Genomic DNA, 15,720 nt, shown 5'->3' on the forward strand with positions numbered 1-15,720 from the left:
CAGCACAAAGCATTATGTTATGATTAGAAGATTTATCAGTAGAACTGTGTGTGTATTTATATATATATATATATATATATATAAATATATATATATACATATATATCTCTGAATGATGAGACCGCACCGGGGACCGACCTCTGTGCATGTGACCACCCTGGAAGCCAGCCAGGGATAGTAATACGAGAAGTCCAGAAATCACCGCACAAGCAGGTCTTGGATCAGTAAAAGCTGGTGTTTTTTATTCCCAAAGTAAAGTGCAACGTAGCATAAAGGCTTGATAAAGGCTATTCTTGTCGAAACGTTGCACTTTACTTTGGGAATAAAAAACACCAGCTTTTATTGATCCAAGACCTGCTTGTGCGGTGATTTCTGGACTTCTCGTATTAGTATATATATAATTATATTCAATCCAGCAGTGTACCATCTGATATGTTATTTGATCCTTTGTACATTACAACACTACAGACTTTCTGCCTGACCTAAAATACATTTAAACGCTTCTTGTAACAAGGAAATAGATAACCATCATCCCTTTCTTCCCATCACGGTGTTCCCTCTTCTCCCCGTCTTGTTTCTGCTGATGTCGGCTCTGAAACTAAGTAATAACTGAGCCAGTAGTTTTTTATTTTTTTGTGTTACGGAATTGTGATCACCATGATTAACCCCATCAATGCTGGTCACTGTTTTGATAAAGGAAGGTGGCTCTCTTTGCCCCTTGCTTGCCACCTCCAGCAATGAGGTTATCAAGCCTGATTGCTTTATACAGGCAGCTCAGGGGCCTTACAAGGGCTTCCTGAGCTCTCTGTGTCCTCACAGATGCCTGCACATATGTACACAGGGAAAAACATCAGGTCATAAGGATTTCAGAACATTGTATTGTATTTAAGGAAACATTTAAATATATAAATAAAAGATGCCTAATGGGATTAAACAAATGTTGTAAATGATTGTACCTTACGTTAGTAACAAAGCAGCAAAAGAGAAAAGTGCAATAAACATGATTTGTTTTGAATTCATAATTTCTAATGAGTAAGATTAATTAAAGGGAAACATCATCCTGTTCACCCGTACTAAACCTAACACACTGGGCTCAATTTGCATAATCATTACCGCTGGTCACGTGAACGGTCAGTCGGCGCATGCACTCACGTGACCAGCAACTCCACGTCACTAGGACGTGGAGTCACAGACAATGAATATGCAAATTGAGCCGATGGGGCCCACCTCCAGCACGCAATTCATAGAATATAGAAGCGGATTTTTTGTAGGACATATCTGCGGATCTAAGGTACGTATTTTAGTCCTTGACCCCCTCATCGGACTGTTCACCCACATTGTAACCCAGTGTATTGTGTTTAGTGTAGGTGAACAGGATGACAGCTTTCCTTTAAAGGGGTATTCCGGCTTTAGACAATTTATCCTCTAGCCAAAGGATAGGGGATAAGATGTCTGATCGTGGGGAGCCCACCACTGGGACCCCTCGATATCCCTGCAGCACCCGTATTTTGTGTGGAGCTGCATCTCCAGGCTCGGAAACTGGAAGTTTTCAGGACTGGAGACATGACGTAATGCCACGCCCCCTCGTGACGTCACGTCCCCTCCATTCATGTCTATGGGAGAAGGCGTAATGGCAGCTCCGCCTGGAGATGCAGCTCCACACATAATGCGGGTGCTGCAGGGAGATCACGGGGGCCCCAGTGGCGCACCCCCCCCCCCCGCGATCAGACATCCCCCTATCCTTTGGATAGGGGATAAAATGTCTAAAGCCGGAATACCCCTTTATGTTCTATTCACATGTACATTATTCTGTGCAGATTTGATGCACTGGATTTTCTGCTGCAGATTTCAATTTAAACTGAATGACTGAACACAGCTTCAAATCCTGTGCATCAAATCTGCACTTTAAATCTGTGCAGAATACTGTACATGTGAATAGACTCTTGAGCAGTTAAACCGTTCACAGATTTATATTTTCCTAACCACTCATGCAATAAATGTATTATGTCTATTAAGGTTATGAGGCGAAATATTAACAGAAACAAGTGTATAAAATATATTTTTTTCATGCATTTCTATTATAGAAAAATCATGAATATTTACTGTACATGTATATATATTTTTTTAAAATAACTTAACCCTTATATAACCTACATTCATATTTATTCATGACTGACCCTCATTTATATGTACCCCAAATTGATACCTAAAAATCTCCAACCCACCCTGCAAAAACCCAATTTTATTACTGGTGTATGAAAATGTACCTGTCAATGATAAAAATGTGTAACATATTCTGAACCAATTCAAAAGATGACAAGAACTAGTCACTCACTCCTCTCTACACTCTGTGTCTATGTGACCAAGACAGCCTCAAAGACTTACCGTATATTGTAAGCCTATCCAGGTCACATGACACTGTGCCGGTGGAGAGCAGCTGCTAGGACAACCACTGGGACCTCTCTGTTCTCAACACATTTTAAAATGTTTTTCTCTTTTTTTCTTTTTCTTTTTTTTAACACCCAAGAGTAAATCATACTTTGTCATATTGCCACACCCTGACTATATTTCATGCTGCCTGAGGTTTAAGTTCCCTTTAAGGGGTCAGTGTATTACTAGGTAGTATTTGAGAGTATTATGTAAATAAAGGTTGGTCATTGTGTATAATAAAAACGACATCAACTTTCTGATACACTTTGTGTTCTAGCTCCTCACTATCCTCAGGATCTTTGTTTGCCATCATTGAATGGAAATTTCCTGATGAAATGCAGAGGTTGAAAACATTATCGTACTTAATACTACTCTTACTTAATACTGCTCACATAGAGGGGGTATATTCATACCTAGTCTACATAGCCCTCCATGAGCTTAATACACCAGCTGAAAAAATATCTGGCAGTATACAGCTATAGTATTAGATGTGTCCATCTATCAGTCCCAGCATGTGCAAATCAAAATATGTTGCAGTATCTTGTAATACCTTTTTTATTGGACTGCAACATTCCAATACTGCAACATTTTTTGATTTGCATCTGCATTACTGGACTAATAGGGCTACTCAAATTTACTACATTATGGAAGTCCCAGCATGCAAACACAACTTTTCCTATTCACTGACTTATCTGTTCGATCTTGCATTCTCCTTTTATTTATTAGAGATTTAAAGGGGTTAAACAGTGAAAGAAATGTTTTAAAGGGGTACTCATCCCCTAGACATGTTATCCCCTATCCATTGGATGGGGAATAACATGTCTGTCCGCGGGGGGTCCAGATCTCTAGCATGGCACCCCGTAATCTGATGCTCGGATCAAACTCTGCTCTGTGCCAGATGACGGACAACCACCGCCGTCACTCCTTCTCCATCTCTGTCTATGGAAGTGCAGGTAACGGCTGTGTACTAACCATCACACCCCCTCCCTAATACATGGGCCCCTGGCTTCTATGTTCACAAATGCTGCAGCGCTAGCTCGAAGATCGCGGGGGCTTGCAGCGGCCGGACCCCCGCAATCAGACATGTTTGCCCCTATCCTTTGGATAGAGGATAACATGTCTAGGGGTGGGGTACCTCTTCAAGCTATGTGCCTTGGTAATAAAATATAAAAAAAAAAAATAAAAGGTTATACATACCTCCCTCGCTAGGCTCTGGCATCAGGGCCTCCCATTTGCAGCCGCTAACACTTTGCTTCTCGGAGCTGTAGTGTCCCACCTAAGTGAGTGAGTGGCAGAGTGGCACTGTGAATGACATCCGCTGCAGGTGACACAAGCTGAAGCTCCGAGAAGCAAAGTTTCAGCGACTGCAGAGAGGAGACCCTGATACCTGACTCTGGTGGGGATAGAGACAGGTATGTGTACGTTTTTTTTAGTTTATTACTAAGCCTGGGCGCAAAGCTTAGAAATTTTTTTCACTGGATAACCCTTATAAACTTAAGCCTTGATGCTAATTGCAACAGAGCCTAAGGCCATTTTGACAATCTTTATTTGGCTGCGATCTTGTGCAGTGGAAGAGTTACAGCATCCAGATGTAAAAATAAATAAAAAAATCTTTAAAAAAACACAGCTTGTCATTTTTGTTGCAATTTTTTTTCTCTCTACTTCAATTATAAATATGGCAGCATTAACAAAAGCATGTACAGTATAATTTGGGTGTCAGGTTTTTCATCAGAACTGTTCTGGAAATGCAACCACAAGTATGTCATAGCCACAGTAAGGGTAGGGTCACACTTCACATTTTGCTGCGTATTTGCTGCTGCATATTTTCCTTCCCATTGAAGTCAATAGGTAGCAAAATACACAGCTGATTTTGCTATCCATTGACTTCATTAGGTAGGAAAATACTAGGCAGCAAATATGCAGAAAAATACGCTACATGGGACCTTACCCTAAAGCTGCATGCAATAACATGCAGTTTTCTCTCTCTCTGGTTGCGGTACAGCTCTGATTCTCCCCACAGCACAAAGTATGGACATCACCAGAATTGTGTTGTTTTTTTTTTTTGGGAGAAACAAGATCCTAAAGCATCATGAAGAAAGGTGCTTTCTATCTTCTCTGGTATTTTATTTTGCTTTCCCTGGACTTTACTCTGGCCCTTTTTCCCCATTTACTTGTCTTGCCATGTTGGTGGACATGTTCTGACAGCTTTTATTGGTCTGCTCTTGAAGTTGCATTCTTGTGTATGTCCTGAAATATTGATAGTCTTATTTATGGAATATACTTATGATAAAAAGGGAAGGTGTTGCCTTAGTAAGACATTAGGGGAGATGAAAGATGTAAACTGGTTGCTATGGGCAACTGCACCACTTTACACAGTTTTTAATAAAGCTCCCCCATTGGCCCTGAGTGTAGGTTTTTTTGTGGGTTTTAATTCCCTCCACTTTTTTCCACTGTATATACTAAGCTTTCCCTACATTTTGCTTTTTTTTTTTTACACATGCTCTAATCGGTCAGATGTTCCTCAGCTCAAATCCACCACATTTTCTGTGGAAACCTTAGTAAATATGTTGGGTTTTTGTGAAAAATTCGTGACCACGCCCCCTTTCCCCAACAGACGCCCATTTTTCAGGTTTTCTCTGTAAAATGGAGAGCTTGTTGGATTTTTCATTTCTGGCGCAGACAGAATTCTGGTGCAAATTCCGTTGCAGACAGAATTTCTGGCGCACCACCTGTCAAAACATGTCGGGTTTACAATAGTAAATCAGGGCCATTGTGTTTTATGCTGTATCTTTCTAAGATGTGGAGAAAGCAGCAGTTGGAACATAGCTGGTTATTTCTGAGGACATTTAGTCTCCAACAACCGTGAATTTTTGTCACTGGCATGTCAGAAGAAAAAGACACAGGGCATTTAAATTGATGTGAAGTATTAAGCACTGCAGGAAAAAGTTTTTTTTCCCCCCTTATAATTGTATCTCACTACTAGTATTCCTGCAGTGTCATCTGTTTCATCCAAGCTCAGCTGCACCCATAAATGTTGTCTACTTTCATAATTGCAGCTAGGTCATGGAATCCCCTACCAGATCACCAGTAAATTGCTTGCTCCACACTGTAAACAAGATGTCAGTGTTTCCTATGTTACTGACTTTCTGTAAACTACAGGATTACATCATTACCTATCTGATTCCTCCTGGGAGCTCAGACTCATCCCACCAAGCTCTGTCCTCCGTTTTTCTTTCTATGTCCTGCACAGAAGATTTATTTTCTTCTGCCTTATCAATTAGACCAGTTAAATAGTAGGTAAGTCCATACAGTGATAAGCTGCAGAGTTATACAACGCTCCTGACCCATATTGCCTATATCGGCTGTGTGCCTAATCTCCAGTATATTCTTATGAGATTGAGATGCAGCTTCACACTGCTTGTACCAGCTAACAAGGGCAAACCTACCACTAGGAGACAGGCTGAAGCTACATCTCATAGGACGTCTCTGGAGTGTAAAACAGAGGCCAGTAGTTCAGTTTACCAATCTATCACTTGCTTTACTTAGAATAGACTCTGACCAAGTGCAGTACCGAGACTTTACCCCTCAGTCTCTTTAAAGCCAGAAGCATTATGGGAAATGTTGATTTCATTGACAGAACAATACTTTGGGGAAGAAGAAATAAAGATGACAAACAGCCCGTAAATGACACAAAAGCTTTTAAATTATACTTTGATAACATAGAGTGATTCTTTTATGCATGGGTCACACTTATTAAATTGTTATCCTGCAGAAACATACTGTACTGTAATTGACAGGAGTTCAGAACAATCACATAGTAACATATGATTTTAGTCTTTGTTAGGGCATGTGTGTGTGTGGAAAATGTTATTAGTGAATTTCTGTAATGTTTGTCGAGTGTATCCCACTGTAAAGATGTCCTATGAGCTCTCCTGACCTGCCTATTTTAGTAAATATTGGGGTCCCCCTAAACTAACAATCCTGGAGCATCTGCATTGTGCTTTTCCTCTAACATTTATCCTGAAGTAGAATATATAAATTGTCATTGGGTGTTATAAGTTTCCTCATTTCAATTTCCACCAACACTGTCTGACTTTGTCAGTGTCAGGTCAGACTGTATGGAACAGAGAGCAAAACGCACAAGACAAAAACCAGTACAGCCTTCCGTCCGATGTTTACTCCATTGCTAATGGAGCCCAAGAAGAAATCTAGACCCAAGGGTATTTTTAGACCAAAGAAGAAACAACTTTGAGCTCCAATAATTAAAAATGTCAATCCTTATCCATTATTCTAGTAAAAAAAACAACTCATCACCGGAGAGTACCAATGTGTTTCGTACTTATAGGGGGAGATTTATCAAAACCTGTGTAGAGGAAGAGTTGTGCAGTTGCAGTTGCCCATAGCAACCAATCAGATCACTTCTTTCATTTTCCACAGGCCTCTTTAACCTGTTAAGGACCCAGGGCGTACCTGTACGTCCTGAGTCCGCTCCCAATCTATAACGTGGGGCCACGGCCGGGACCCGTGGCTAATAGCGCGCAACATTGATCGCGGTGCCGTGCGCTATTAACCCTTTAGACACGGCATTCAAAGTTGAACGCTGCGTCTAAAATGAAAGTGAAACCATGCCGGTTAGCTCAGGGAGCTGTTCGGGATAGCCGGGGCGAAATCGCGGCATCCCGAACAGCTTACATGACAGCTGGAGGATCCCTACCTGCCTCCTCGCTGTCCGATCGCGAAAGACTGCTCAGTGCCTGAGATCCAGGCATGAGCAGTCAAGCGGCAGAATCATCGATCACTGGTTTCTTATGAGAAACCAGTGATCAATGTGAAAGATCAGTGTGTGCAGTGTTATAGGTCCCTATGGGAGCTATAACACTGCAAAAAAAAAGTGAATAAAGATCATTTAACCCCTCCCCTATTAAAAGTTTGAATCACCCCCCTTTTCCCATAAAAAAACAAAAAACAGTGTAAATAAAAATATACATATGTGGTATCGCCGTGTGCAGAAATGTCCGAATTATAAAAATATATTGTTAATTAAACCGCACGGTCAATGGCGTACGCGCAAAAAAAATCCAAACTCCAAAATAGGGCATTTGAATAAGTCCTATCAATGCAAAAATGGTACCGCTGAAAACTTCAGATCACGGCGCAAAAAATGAGCCCTCATACCGCCCCAGACGTGGAAAAATAAAAAAGTTATAGGGGTCAGAAGATGACAATTTTAAACGTATAATTTTCCTGCATGTAGTTATGATTTTTTCCAGAAGTACGACAAAATCAAACCTATATAAGTAGGGTATCATTTTAATCGTATGGACCTACAGAATAAACAGAAGGTGTAATTTTTACCGAAAAATTTACTGTGCAGAAACGGAAGCCCCCAGAAGTTACAAAATGGCGTTTTTTTTTCAATTTTGTCTCACAATGATTTTTTTTTTCCGTTTCGCCGTAGATTTTTGGGTAAGATGACTGATGTCATTACAAAGTAGAATTGGTGGTGCAGTTATGATTTTATAAAGGTAAGGAGGAAAAAACGAAAACGCAAAAACGGAAAAACCCCGGGTCGTGAAGGGATTAAAGGAGAACTCCAGAATAGGAAAATTGCCTGTCATACACCCGGCAGTAAAAAATAAATAAGATACATACCTTCCTACGCTCCCCCGGTGCCTCCGGTAACCCGCTCCGGTCTCCGCCTCGATCCTCTTCCTGGTTGCTGGTGGTTGGCGAGTCATACTGCACTCAGCCAATCACCGGCCGCAGCAAAGTCCCGACTCGGCCGGCGATAGGCTGATCGGCAGTGTGAGAACGCTTCAAGACACTCAATTCTTCACTACATCAGCACCTGCTGCTTGGGCCGAAAACGTCACACTGCCGCTCAGCCAATCGCCGGCCGAGTCGGGACTTCGCTGCGGCCGGTGATTGGCTGAGTGCAGTATGACTCGGCAACCAGAAAGAGGATCGAGGCTGAGACCGGAGCGGGTTACCGGAGGCACCGGGGGAGCGAAGGAAGGTTTGTATCTATTTTTTATTTTTTTTTTACTGCCGGGAGTATGACGGGCAATTTTCCTATTCCGGAGTTCTCCTTCAAAAAGAAAGAAGCGAGCTGATTAGTTGCTATGGGCAACTGCACCACTCTTTCTCTACACAGGTTTTGCGAAATCTCCCCCATAGTTCTTACTCATGGCTGTGATGTAGAGGCACATTAAGCCTAGATAAATTGCATCCAAATGGCCCCCAAAGGTTTAGGTTTTAATTAGTTATAGGTGAAGTACCAATAAATATATGGGGGTGAACGTCCCCCCCCGTCCCCCCGTCCCCCCCCCCCCCGCTCACAAAGAAATCTTTGTTGGCCATTTGTACTTTATCCAGGCTTAATATGCTATTAATATCACAGCTATGAATAAGGACTATAGGTCGGAGACATGTCTGCTTTGTCTGGTGTTTTATTTTTTTTTATATTGTAATGAATAAAGCGAAAAAAAAATATTTTAACTTTGGTTTGTATGGAACATACCCTGTTCACAAACGACATGCCCAGCTGTCTGTTAAGACATTTTCAAGAGAAATAGGAGGAATGAAAGATGCTCCAGAATTGTTGTTTCATAGGGAACACAAATATTTACAGTACTAAGGCAGGGTCATGTACATCCTAGTATACTATACTTTCAGGCTTCTCTTTTTAAGAAGGAATTCCTAGCTATTTTTTCACACAGAATGCTGTATTTCCAGTAATACCTTACCTTGTTGCTGGCTTTTCTTTTAAAAGGGTGTTCCTGTTTAGGCATATGAAACTTTTTTTCTTTTCTTTTTTTTTTCACTTTTGATTTTCAATTCCTCAAGATTAACACAAACAAAGGAGTAATTTGTAGCTCCTGGGCCTTATTCTAAAATCTATAACAACCCACTGTCTACCATGTGTCACTCAAGATGTGGCTCTGATGCACACGGTTACTGTAAAAAGCCTTGAACCTGTATGCCCATCACATAACCTGGGAACATTTTTATCTATTGGATTTAAACAATGAAGGGCTCTGTACAATGATAGTTGAGTTTGAAAACTGTGATGAATAAGTACAAAAGTGGCTTGGAAAATTGTTTAAGTTTTGAATATACAACAAAAAATCTTTTTTTTTTTAATGACAACTGAAAATCCCTTAATGTAGAGAAGGCATTCCAATAAATGTGTTTTGGTGTGTAAATGTATTGTTCAGTATTATATTGAACAATAATCCCAAAATGTTTAAAAAGCCTGCGGTTTTTAAAATGTAGTCAATAAAAGGAATCCCTATCATGAATTTAAGTTTCGTAGTATATAAGAATTGGATGAGAACTGTACCACTGCCCCCGATGTTCATAGCTGCTCAGAGGTTACTTACTGTTTAAGATTAATTTATTATGTAATTTGTAGTGTGCCACATCATTCAGGATCTTACACATTGTTTTATTTCTGCAGAAAAAATTGATGTAGATGCCCGCCTCGCAGAACTGTGTGAAGATGTTAAGGTATGCATACATGCAAATTCTCTGCTTCTCCATATGTGATTTCCTCAAACTAAATAGTAGTTTGTCTCACATATCACTTGACAGTCTCTGTACTTTTCTTGGTCTTACCCTTCACCTGATCACTTTAAATGATATATGAAGATTTCAAGGCACTGGACCAATGTTCACTAGAAACAATTTGTTATGAATCCATTAAATGATCACAGTTATTTCAAACAACTTTCTTCCATTTGAAACCCATATTTGTAAATCATCTAATGTACCAAAAATTACTCCTTACCCAAGAAAGACCACTCTAAAATCTTGGCCACTTGATGTCTTTCTTCTCTGCAATCTTCTGTCCACTGTCTTTTGCCAGTGAAATCATGTCAGAAAACAGACAGAGAAGGACAAATTACAGGAAGTGGGGTTTACCATGTTTTTTGTGCAGAAGAAAGGGCCTGAGAAAGCCTGTGAGCTGGGCCAGTCTGCCTGCAGAGGATGATCCACTTAGTTCCTAGGTAAATCAAGGATTCCCTCTTATCTGGGCCCAAGCATAAAGCTTCTGTCACTCGTGTAACTGCAGCAGCAACAGTTGCAGCTGAGTGCTTAGTGTAACCTTTTCCTACTGCTGCTGTTTCTCTTCCACATCCCATATATCATAGTATATATTGTGTAAATAATTAGCCCAGCATAGTGCAGCCTCTTCAGTCTAGTCAATCTGTCATGGTAGAATAGAGAGGTATGCTGTGATGAGCTGTAAGGCAACTAAGGGAGGAGGTGTCAAAGTGCTACTGGCAAAAAAAATAGCTCTGGTCCTGCCACCTGGAGAGGAGACATAACTTTGAACCACAGAGGGAACTCTCAGTGGGCTCAATTACAGCAGTAAGAAAGCTAAAATCACCTTATCACCACTTTAAAGGGTTAATCTAACAAAATCAGCCAGATATATAAAAAATCTTTTAAAACAACAGAGACACTTTAAAAATTGATAAAATATGACTGCAGTTGTATATTTCCACTTTTTAATGGATTCATTATAAAAAATAATTTTATGCTATGAACATATATGATTTGCTCTAGTTCTTAAGTGAAGGCTTTTTTTTATCACACATACATATATATACCAGTGTGATTGTATATCCCTCCGGCCTTGATCACTAGACATATTTACACTGCTCAATAAAATAAAGGGAACACTAAGATAACACATCCTAGATCTGAATGAATATACTAATCGTATGAAATACTTTCCTCTTTACATAGTTGAATGTGCTGACAACTAAATCACACAAAAAAATATCAATGGAAATCAAATTTATTAACCCATGGAGGTCTGGATATGGAGTCACACTCAAAATCAAAGTGGAAAACCACACTAGATGCTGATCCAACTTTGATGTCATGAGACTCAGTAGTGTGTGTGGCCTCCACGTGCCCATATGACCTCCCTATAACGCCCGGGCATGCTCCTGTTGACCACATCTGGGACTCCTGGACAGTCTGTGGTGCAACGTGGAGTTGGTGGATGGAGAGAGACATGATGTCCCAGATGTGCTCAATCGGATTCAGGTCTGGGGAATGGACGGGCCAGTCCATAGCATCAATGCCTTCATCTTGCAGGAACTGCTGACACACTCCAGCCACATGAAGTCAAGCATTATTGTATATACCTCCTGCTTAGATCACTAGACATATATATGTGTATACCAGCATTATTGTATATTCCTTCTGCTTAGATCACTAGACATATATATGTGTATACCAGCATTATTGTATATCCCTCCTGCTTAGATCACTAGACATATATATGTGTATACCAGCATTATTGTATATCCCTCCTGCTTAGATCACTAGACATATATATGTGTATACCAGCATTATTGTATATCCCTCCTGCTTAGATCACTAGACATATATATATGTGTATACCAGCATTATTGTATATCCCTCCTGCTTAGATCACTAGACATATATATGCGTATACCAGCATTATTGTATATCCCTTCTGCTTAGATCACTAGACATATATATGTGTATACCACCATTATTGTATATCCCTCCTGATTAAATCACTAGACATATATATGTGTATACCAGCATTATTGTATATCCCTCCTGCTTAGATCACTAGACATATATGTGTATACCAGCATTATTGTATATCCCTCCTGCTTAGATCACTAGACATATATATATATATATATATATATATATATATAGATATATGTGTGTATACCAGCATTATTGTATGTCCCTTCTGCTTAGATCACTAGACATATATATGTGTATACCAGCATTATTGTATATCCCTCCTGCTTAGATCACTAGACATATATATATATATATATATATATATGGATAATGTAGATAAAGGGGAGCACCGTGCTCAAGGATTCCAGATCCGTGTGGGTGCACAGCTTCAGGAACAGACCAATTCCCAAGTAATATCGAAAGTAAAGTAGAAGCGGCACTCCAAGTTACCAATAAAGCGTGGATTTATTCACACATCTGTGCAAAAAGCGAAGTTTCGGCTCAACAATAGAGCCTTTCTCAAGCATAACAAGCAGTGTACATTAGTGTCCATATATAGGCCCTCTAATCACACAAGTGAATGAGGGGGGTGTGGCCAACACAACAATCAAAACAATCTATAAAGTTACTCAATAAAACCGCAATCGGTTGTATATAAATGTGTTAACATATAATCGCATAATGTCATATACAGTGCAATCAAATTATACACACAATCCAGTGCTAAAAGTGTGTCCCATGTGACAAAATCTATAAAGTTCTTCTAAGGTCCGGTTCCAGAGGCGGCGCTCACCTGTTGACAACTCTTCACTTATCGGACCAATATATGGAGGATTAAATTAATTTATCAACCTATAGATCCCTATACATAGGAATCCAAAAAATCCCTAATTTCCCATATATATATTATCTTTATGGTGAACCCACAAGCTTTATTAAAGTAATTGTGCATAAACGTATAATGAAGACTCACGTAGATAAAAAATTAAGCAGAGCGGTAGCCTAGCATTTAAACTAATATCTATATACTGTGCATCAGGCCAGTGTACTCCAGCCTATTCTGATTGGCTATACTGGGGTGGAGATGCCCGGCGTGCCTGCAGTGCACGCTGAGCTATTTTCTAAGCTGCCGCTTTGCTTTCTATTAAAATTGAGTCCCTACTCTGCCCCCCTCATTGATTGGAGGGGGGCAGAGTAGGGACTCAATTTTAATAGAAAGCAAAGCGGCAGCTTAGAAAATAGCTCAGCGTGCACTGCAGGCACGCCGGGCATCTCCACCCCAGTATAGCCAATCAGAATAGGCTGGAGTACACTGGCCTGATGCACAGTATATAGATATTAGTTTAAATGCTAGGCTACCGCTCTGCTTAATTTTTAATCTACGTGAGTCTTCATTATACGTTTATGCACAATTACTTTAATAAAGCTTGTGGGTTCACCATAAAGATAATATACACCTGTTGACAACAGCGCAGGCATCCAATCAAAAACATCTCTAACTGAAGGGTGTTGGCTTTGTACACAAAGCGAGTGCGCAGGTGCCGATTCACCGCATCCGGTCGCCGCCGGAATTCGTCACCAGTCACGAGGTTAACAGACGTAGTATCAACAGGAAGTATCCATCTTCTAATGGCGCATATATGGATTCATGTGCGCATGCATAAACGCACAACAGGGTCATAAGTCCTCAGCCGCCATTACCAGTACTGGCATAACTATGGGCAAAGCCAGTTAACCAAATAATAACATGGGGGATGACCATACTATTCTCCCAAAGACGGCAGGGTTTTTTTCATTAAACAAAGATAAATTGTTAACATAGATTGTACAAATATCGCACATTGTATATGGTTTGCAGTTATGGCTTATTGGGTAGGGGTCTGTCCTATGGACAGAAAACCAGTTTCATAGGCATTGAAGTCTGACAAATTCTTATCGGATCTATCCCCTATGTACAGGGGCGAAGTTATGGCCACCATGTTCTAGTCCCACATCCAGGACTTTTGAATCTATTGTGGCCCCTTAACCATTCGTCCAATTCTCTCATGTCAGAGCTGCCATCTGGATCATGCATTACCCCTACAAGCCGCTCCCTAATACAATGTAATGAATTAAACCAATACTCCTTACCAAATCCCTACATAAGGTCATCCCACATGCTATACATAAATCTTTAAAACAAAAAATATATAGAGAGACTTCCTTTAAAACCATATTTCCAAGGCAGGATCCATACGGAGGTCACAGGTGAGACGCCGTCTTGCTTCCGGACCGTGATGAAGAGTATCTAAAGTATAGAATATAAAGGCATAGTGTAAGTGAAACATATTTTATAAAGATACAATATCATACATCTTACTACGGATTAGCCAACATAATTAGCATACAAGTGGAACAGTATAGGCTCAGCGTATCCATTGATCCTTCAAGCATTTAGGTACCAATATATATGACTTATAACTAATCCAATATATCCAATATAAGTCATATATATTGGTACCTAAATGCTTGAAGGATCAATGGATACGCTGAGCCTATACTGTTCCACTTGTATGCTAATTATGTTGGCTAATCCGTAGTAAGATGTATGATATTGTATCTTTATAAAATATGTTTCACTTACACTATGCCTTTATATTCTATACTTTAGATACTCTTCATCACGGTCCGGAAGCAAGACGGCGTCTCACCTGTGACCTCCGTATGGATCCTGCCTTGGAAATATGGTATTAAAGGAAGTATCTCTATATATTTTTTGTTTTAAAGATTTATGTATAGCATGTGGGATGACCTTATGTAGGGATTTGGCAAGGAGTATTGGTTTAATTCATTACATTGTATTAGGGAGCGGCTTGTAGGGGTAATGCATGATCCAGATGGCAGCTCTGACATGAGAGAATTGGACGAATGGTTAAGGGGCCACAATAGATTCAAAAGTCCTGGATGTGGGACTAGAACATGGTGGCCATAACTTCGCCCCTGTACATAGGGGATAGATCCGATAAGAATCTGTCAGACTTCAATGCTTATGAAACTGGTTTTCTGTCCATAGGACAGACCCCTACCCAATAAGCCATAACCGCAAACCATATACAATGTGCGATATTTGTACAATCTATGTTAACAATTTATCTTTGTTTAATGAAAAAAAACCTGCCGTCTTTGGGAGAATAGTATGGTCATCCCCCATGTTATTATTTGGTTAACTGGCTTTGCCCATAGTTATGCCAGTACTGGTAATGGCGGCTGAGGACTTATGACCCTGTTGTGCGTTTATGCATGCGCACATGAATCCATATATGCGCCATTAGAAGATGGATACTTCCTGTTGATACTACGTCTGTTAACCTCGTGACTGGTGACGACTTCCGGCGGCGACCGGATGTGGTGAATCGGCACCTGCGCACTCGCTTTGTGTACAAACACAACACCCTTCAGTTAGAGATGTTTTTGATTGGATGCCTGCGCTGTTGTCAACAGGTGAGCGCCGCCTCTGGAACCGGACCTTAGATGAACTTTATAGATTTTGTCACATGGGACACACTTTTAGCACTGGATTGTGTGTATAATTTGATTGCACTGTATATGACATTATGCGATTATATGTTAACACATTTATATACAACCGATTGCGGTTTTATTGAGTAACTTTATAGATTGTTTTGATTGTTGTGTTGGCCACACCCCCCTCATTCACTTGTGTGATTAGAGGGCCTATATATGGACACTAATGTACACTGCTTGTTATGCTTGAGAAAGGCTCTATTG

At 40.3% G+C, this 15,720-nt stretch overlaps 1 protein-coding gene across 4 annotated transcripts in view; it reads left to right on the forward strand.

The window, feature by feature from the left end:
- The window catches only part of FAM135A (family with sequence similarity 135 member A), a 130,464-nt gene that overhangs the window by 70,122 nt on the left and 44,622 nt on the right, over window positions 1-15,720 (forward strand). For all 4 annotated transcript variants that reach the window (XM_056565827.1, XM_056565830.1, XM_056565829.1 and 1 more), the window contains one exon: window positions 9,890-9,939. In XM_056565827.1, the coding sequence (XP_056421802.1) occupies window positions 9,890-9,939 (50 nt within the window). The remainder of the gene's footprint in view (window positions 1-9,889; window positions 9,940-15,720) is intronic.

The sequence above is a fragment of the Hyla sarda genome, chromosome 3 (assembly GCF_029499605.1).
Source record: "Hyla sarda isolate aHylSar1 chromosome 3, aHylSar1.hap1, whole genome shotgun sequence".
NCBI classification, from domain to species: domain Eukaryota; kingdom Metazoa; phylum Chordata; class Amphibia; order Anura; family Hylidae; genus Hyla; species Hyla sarda.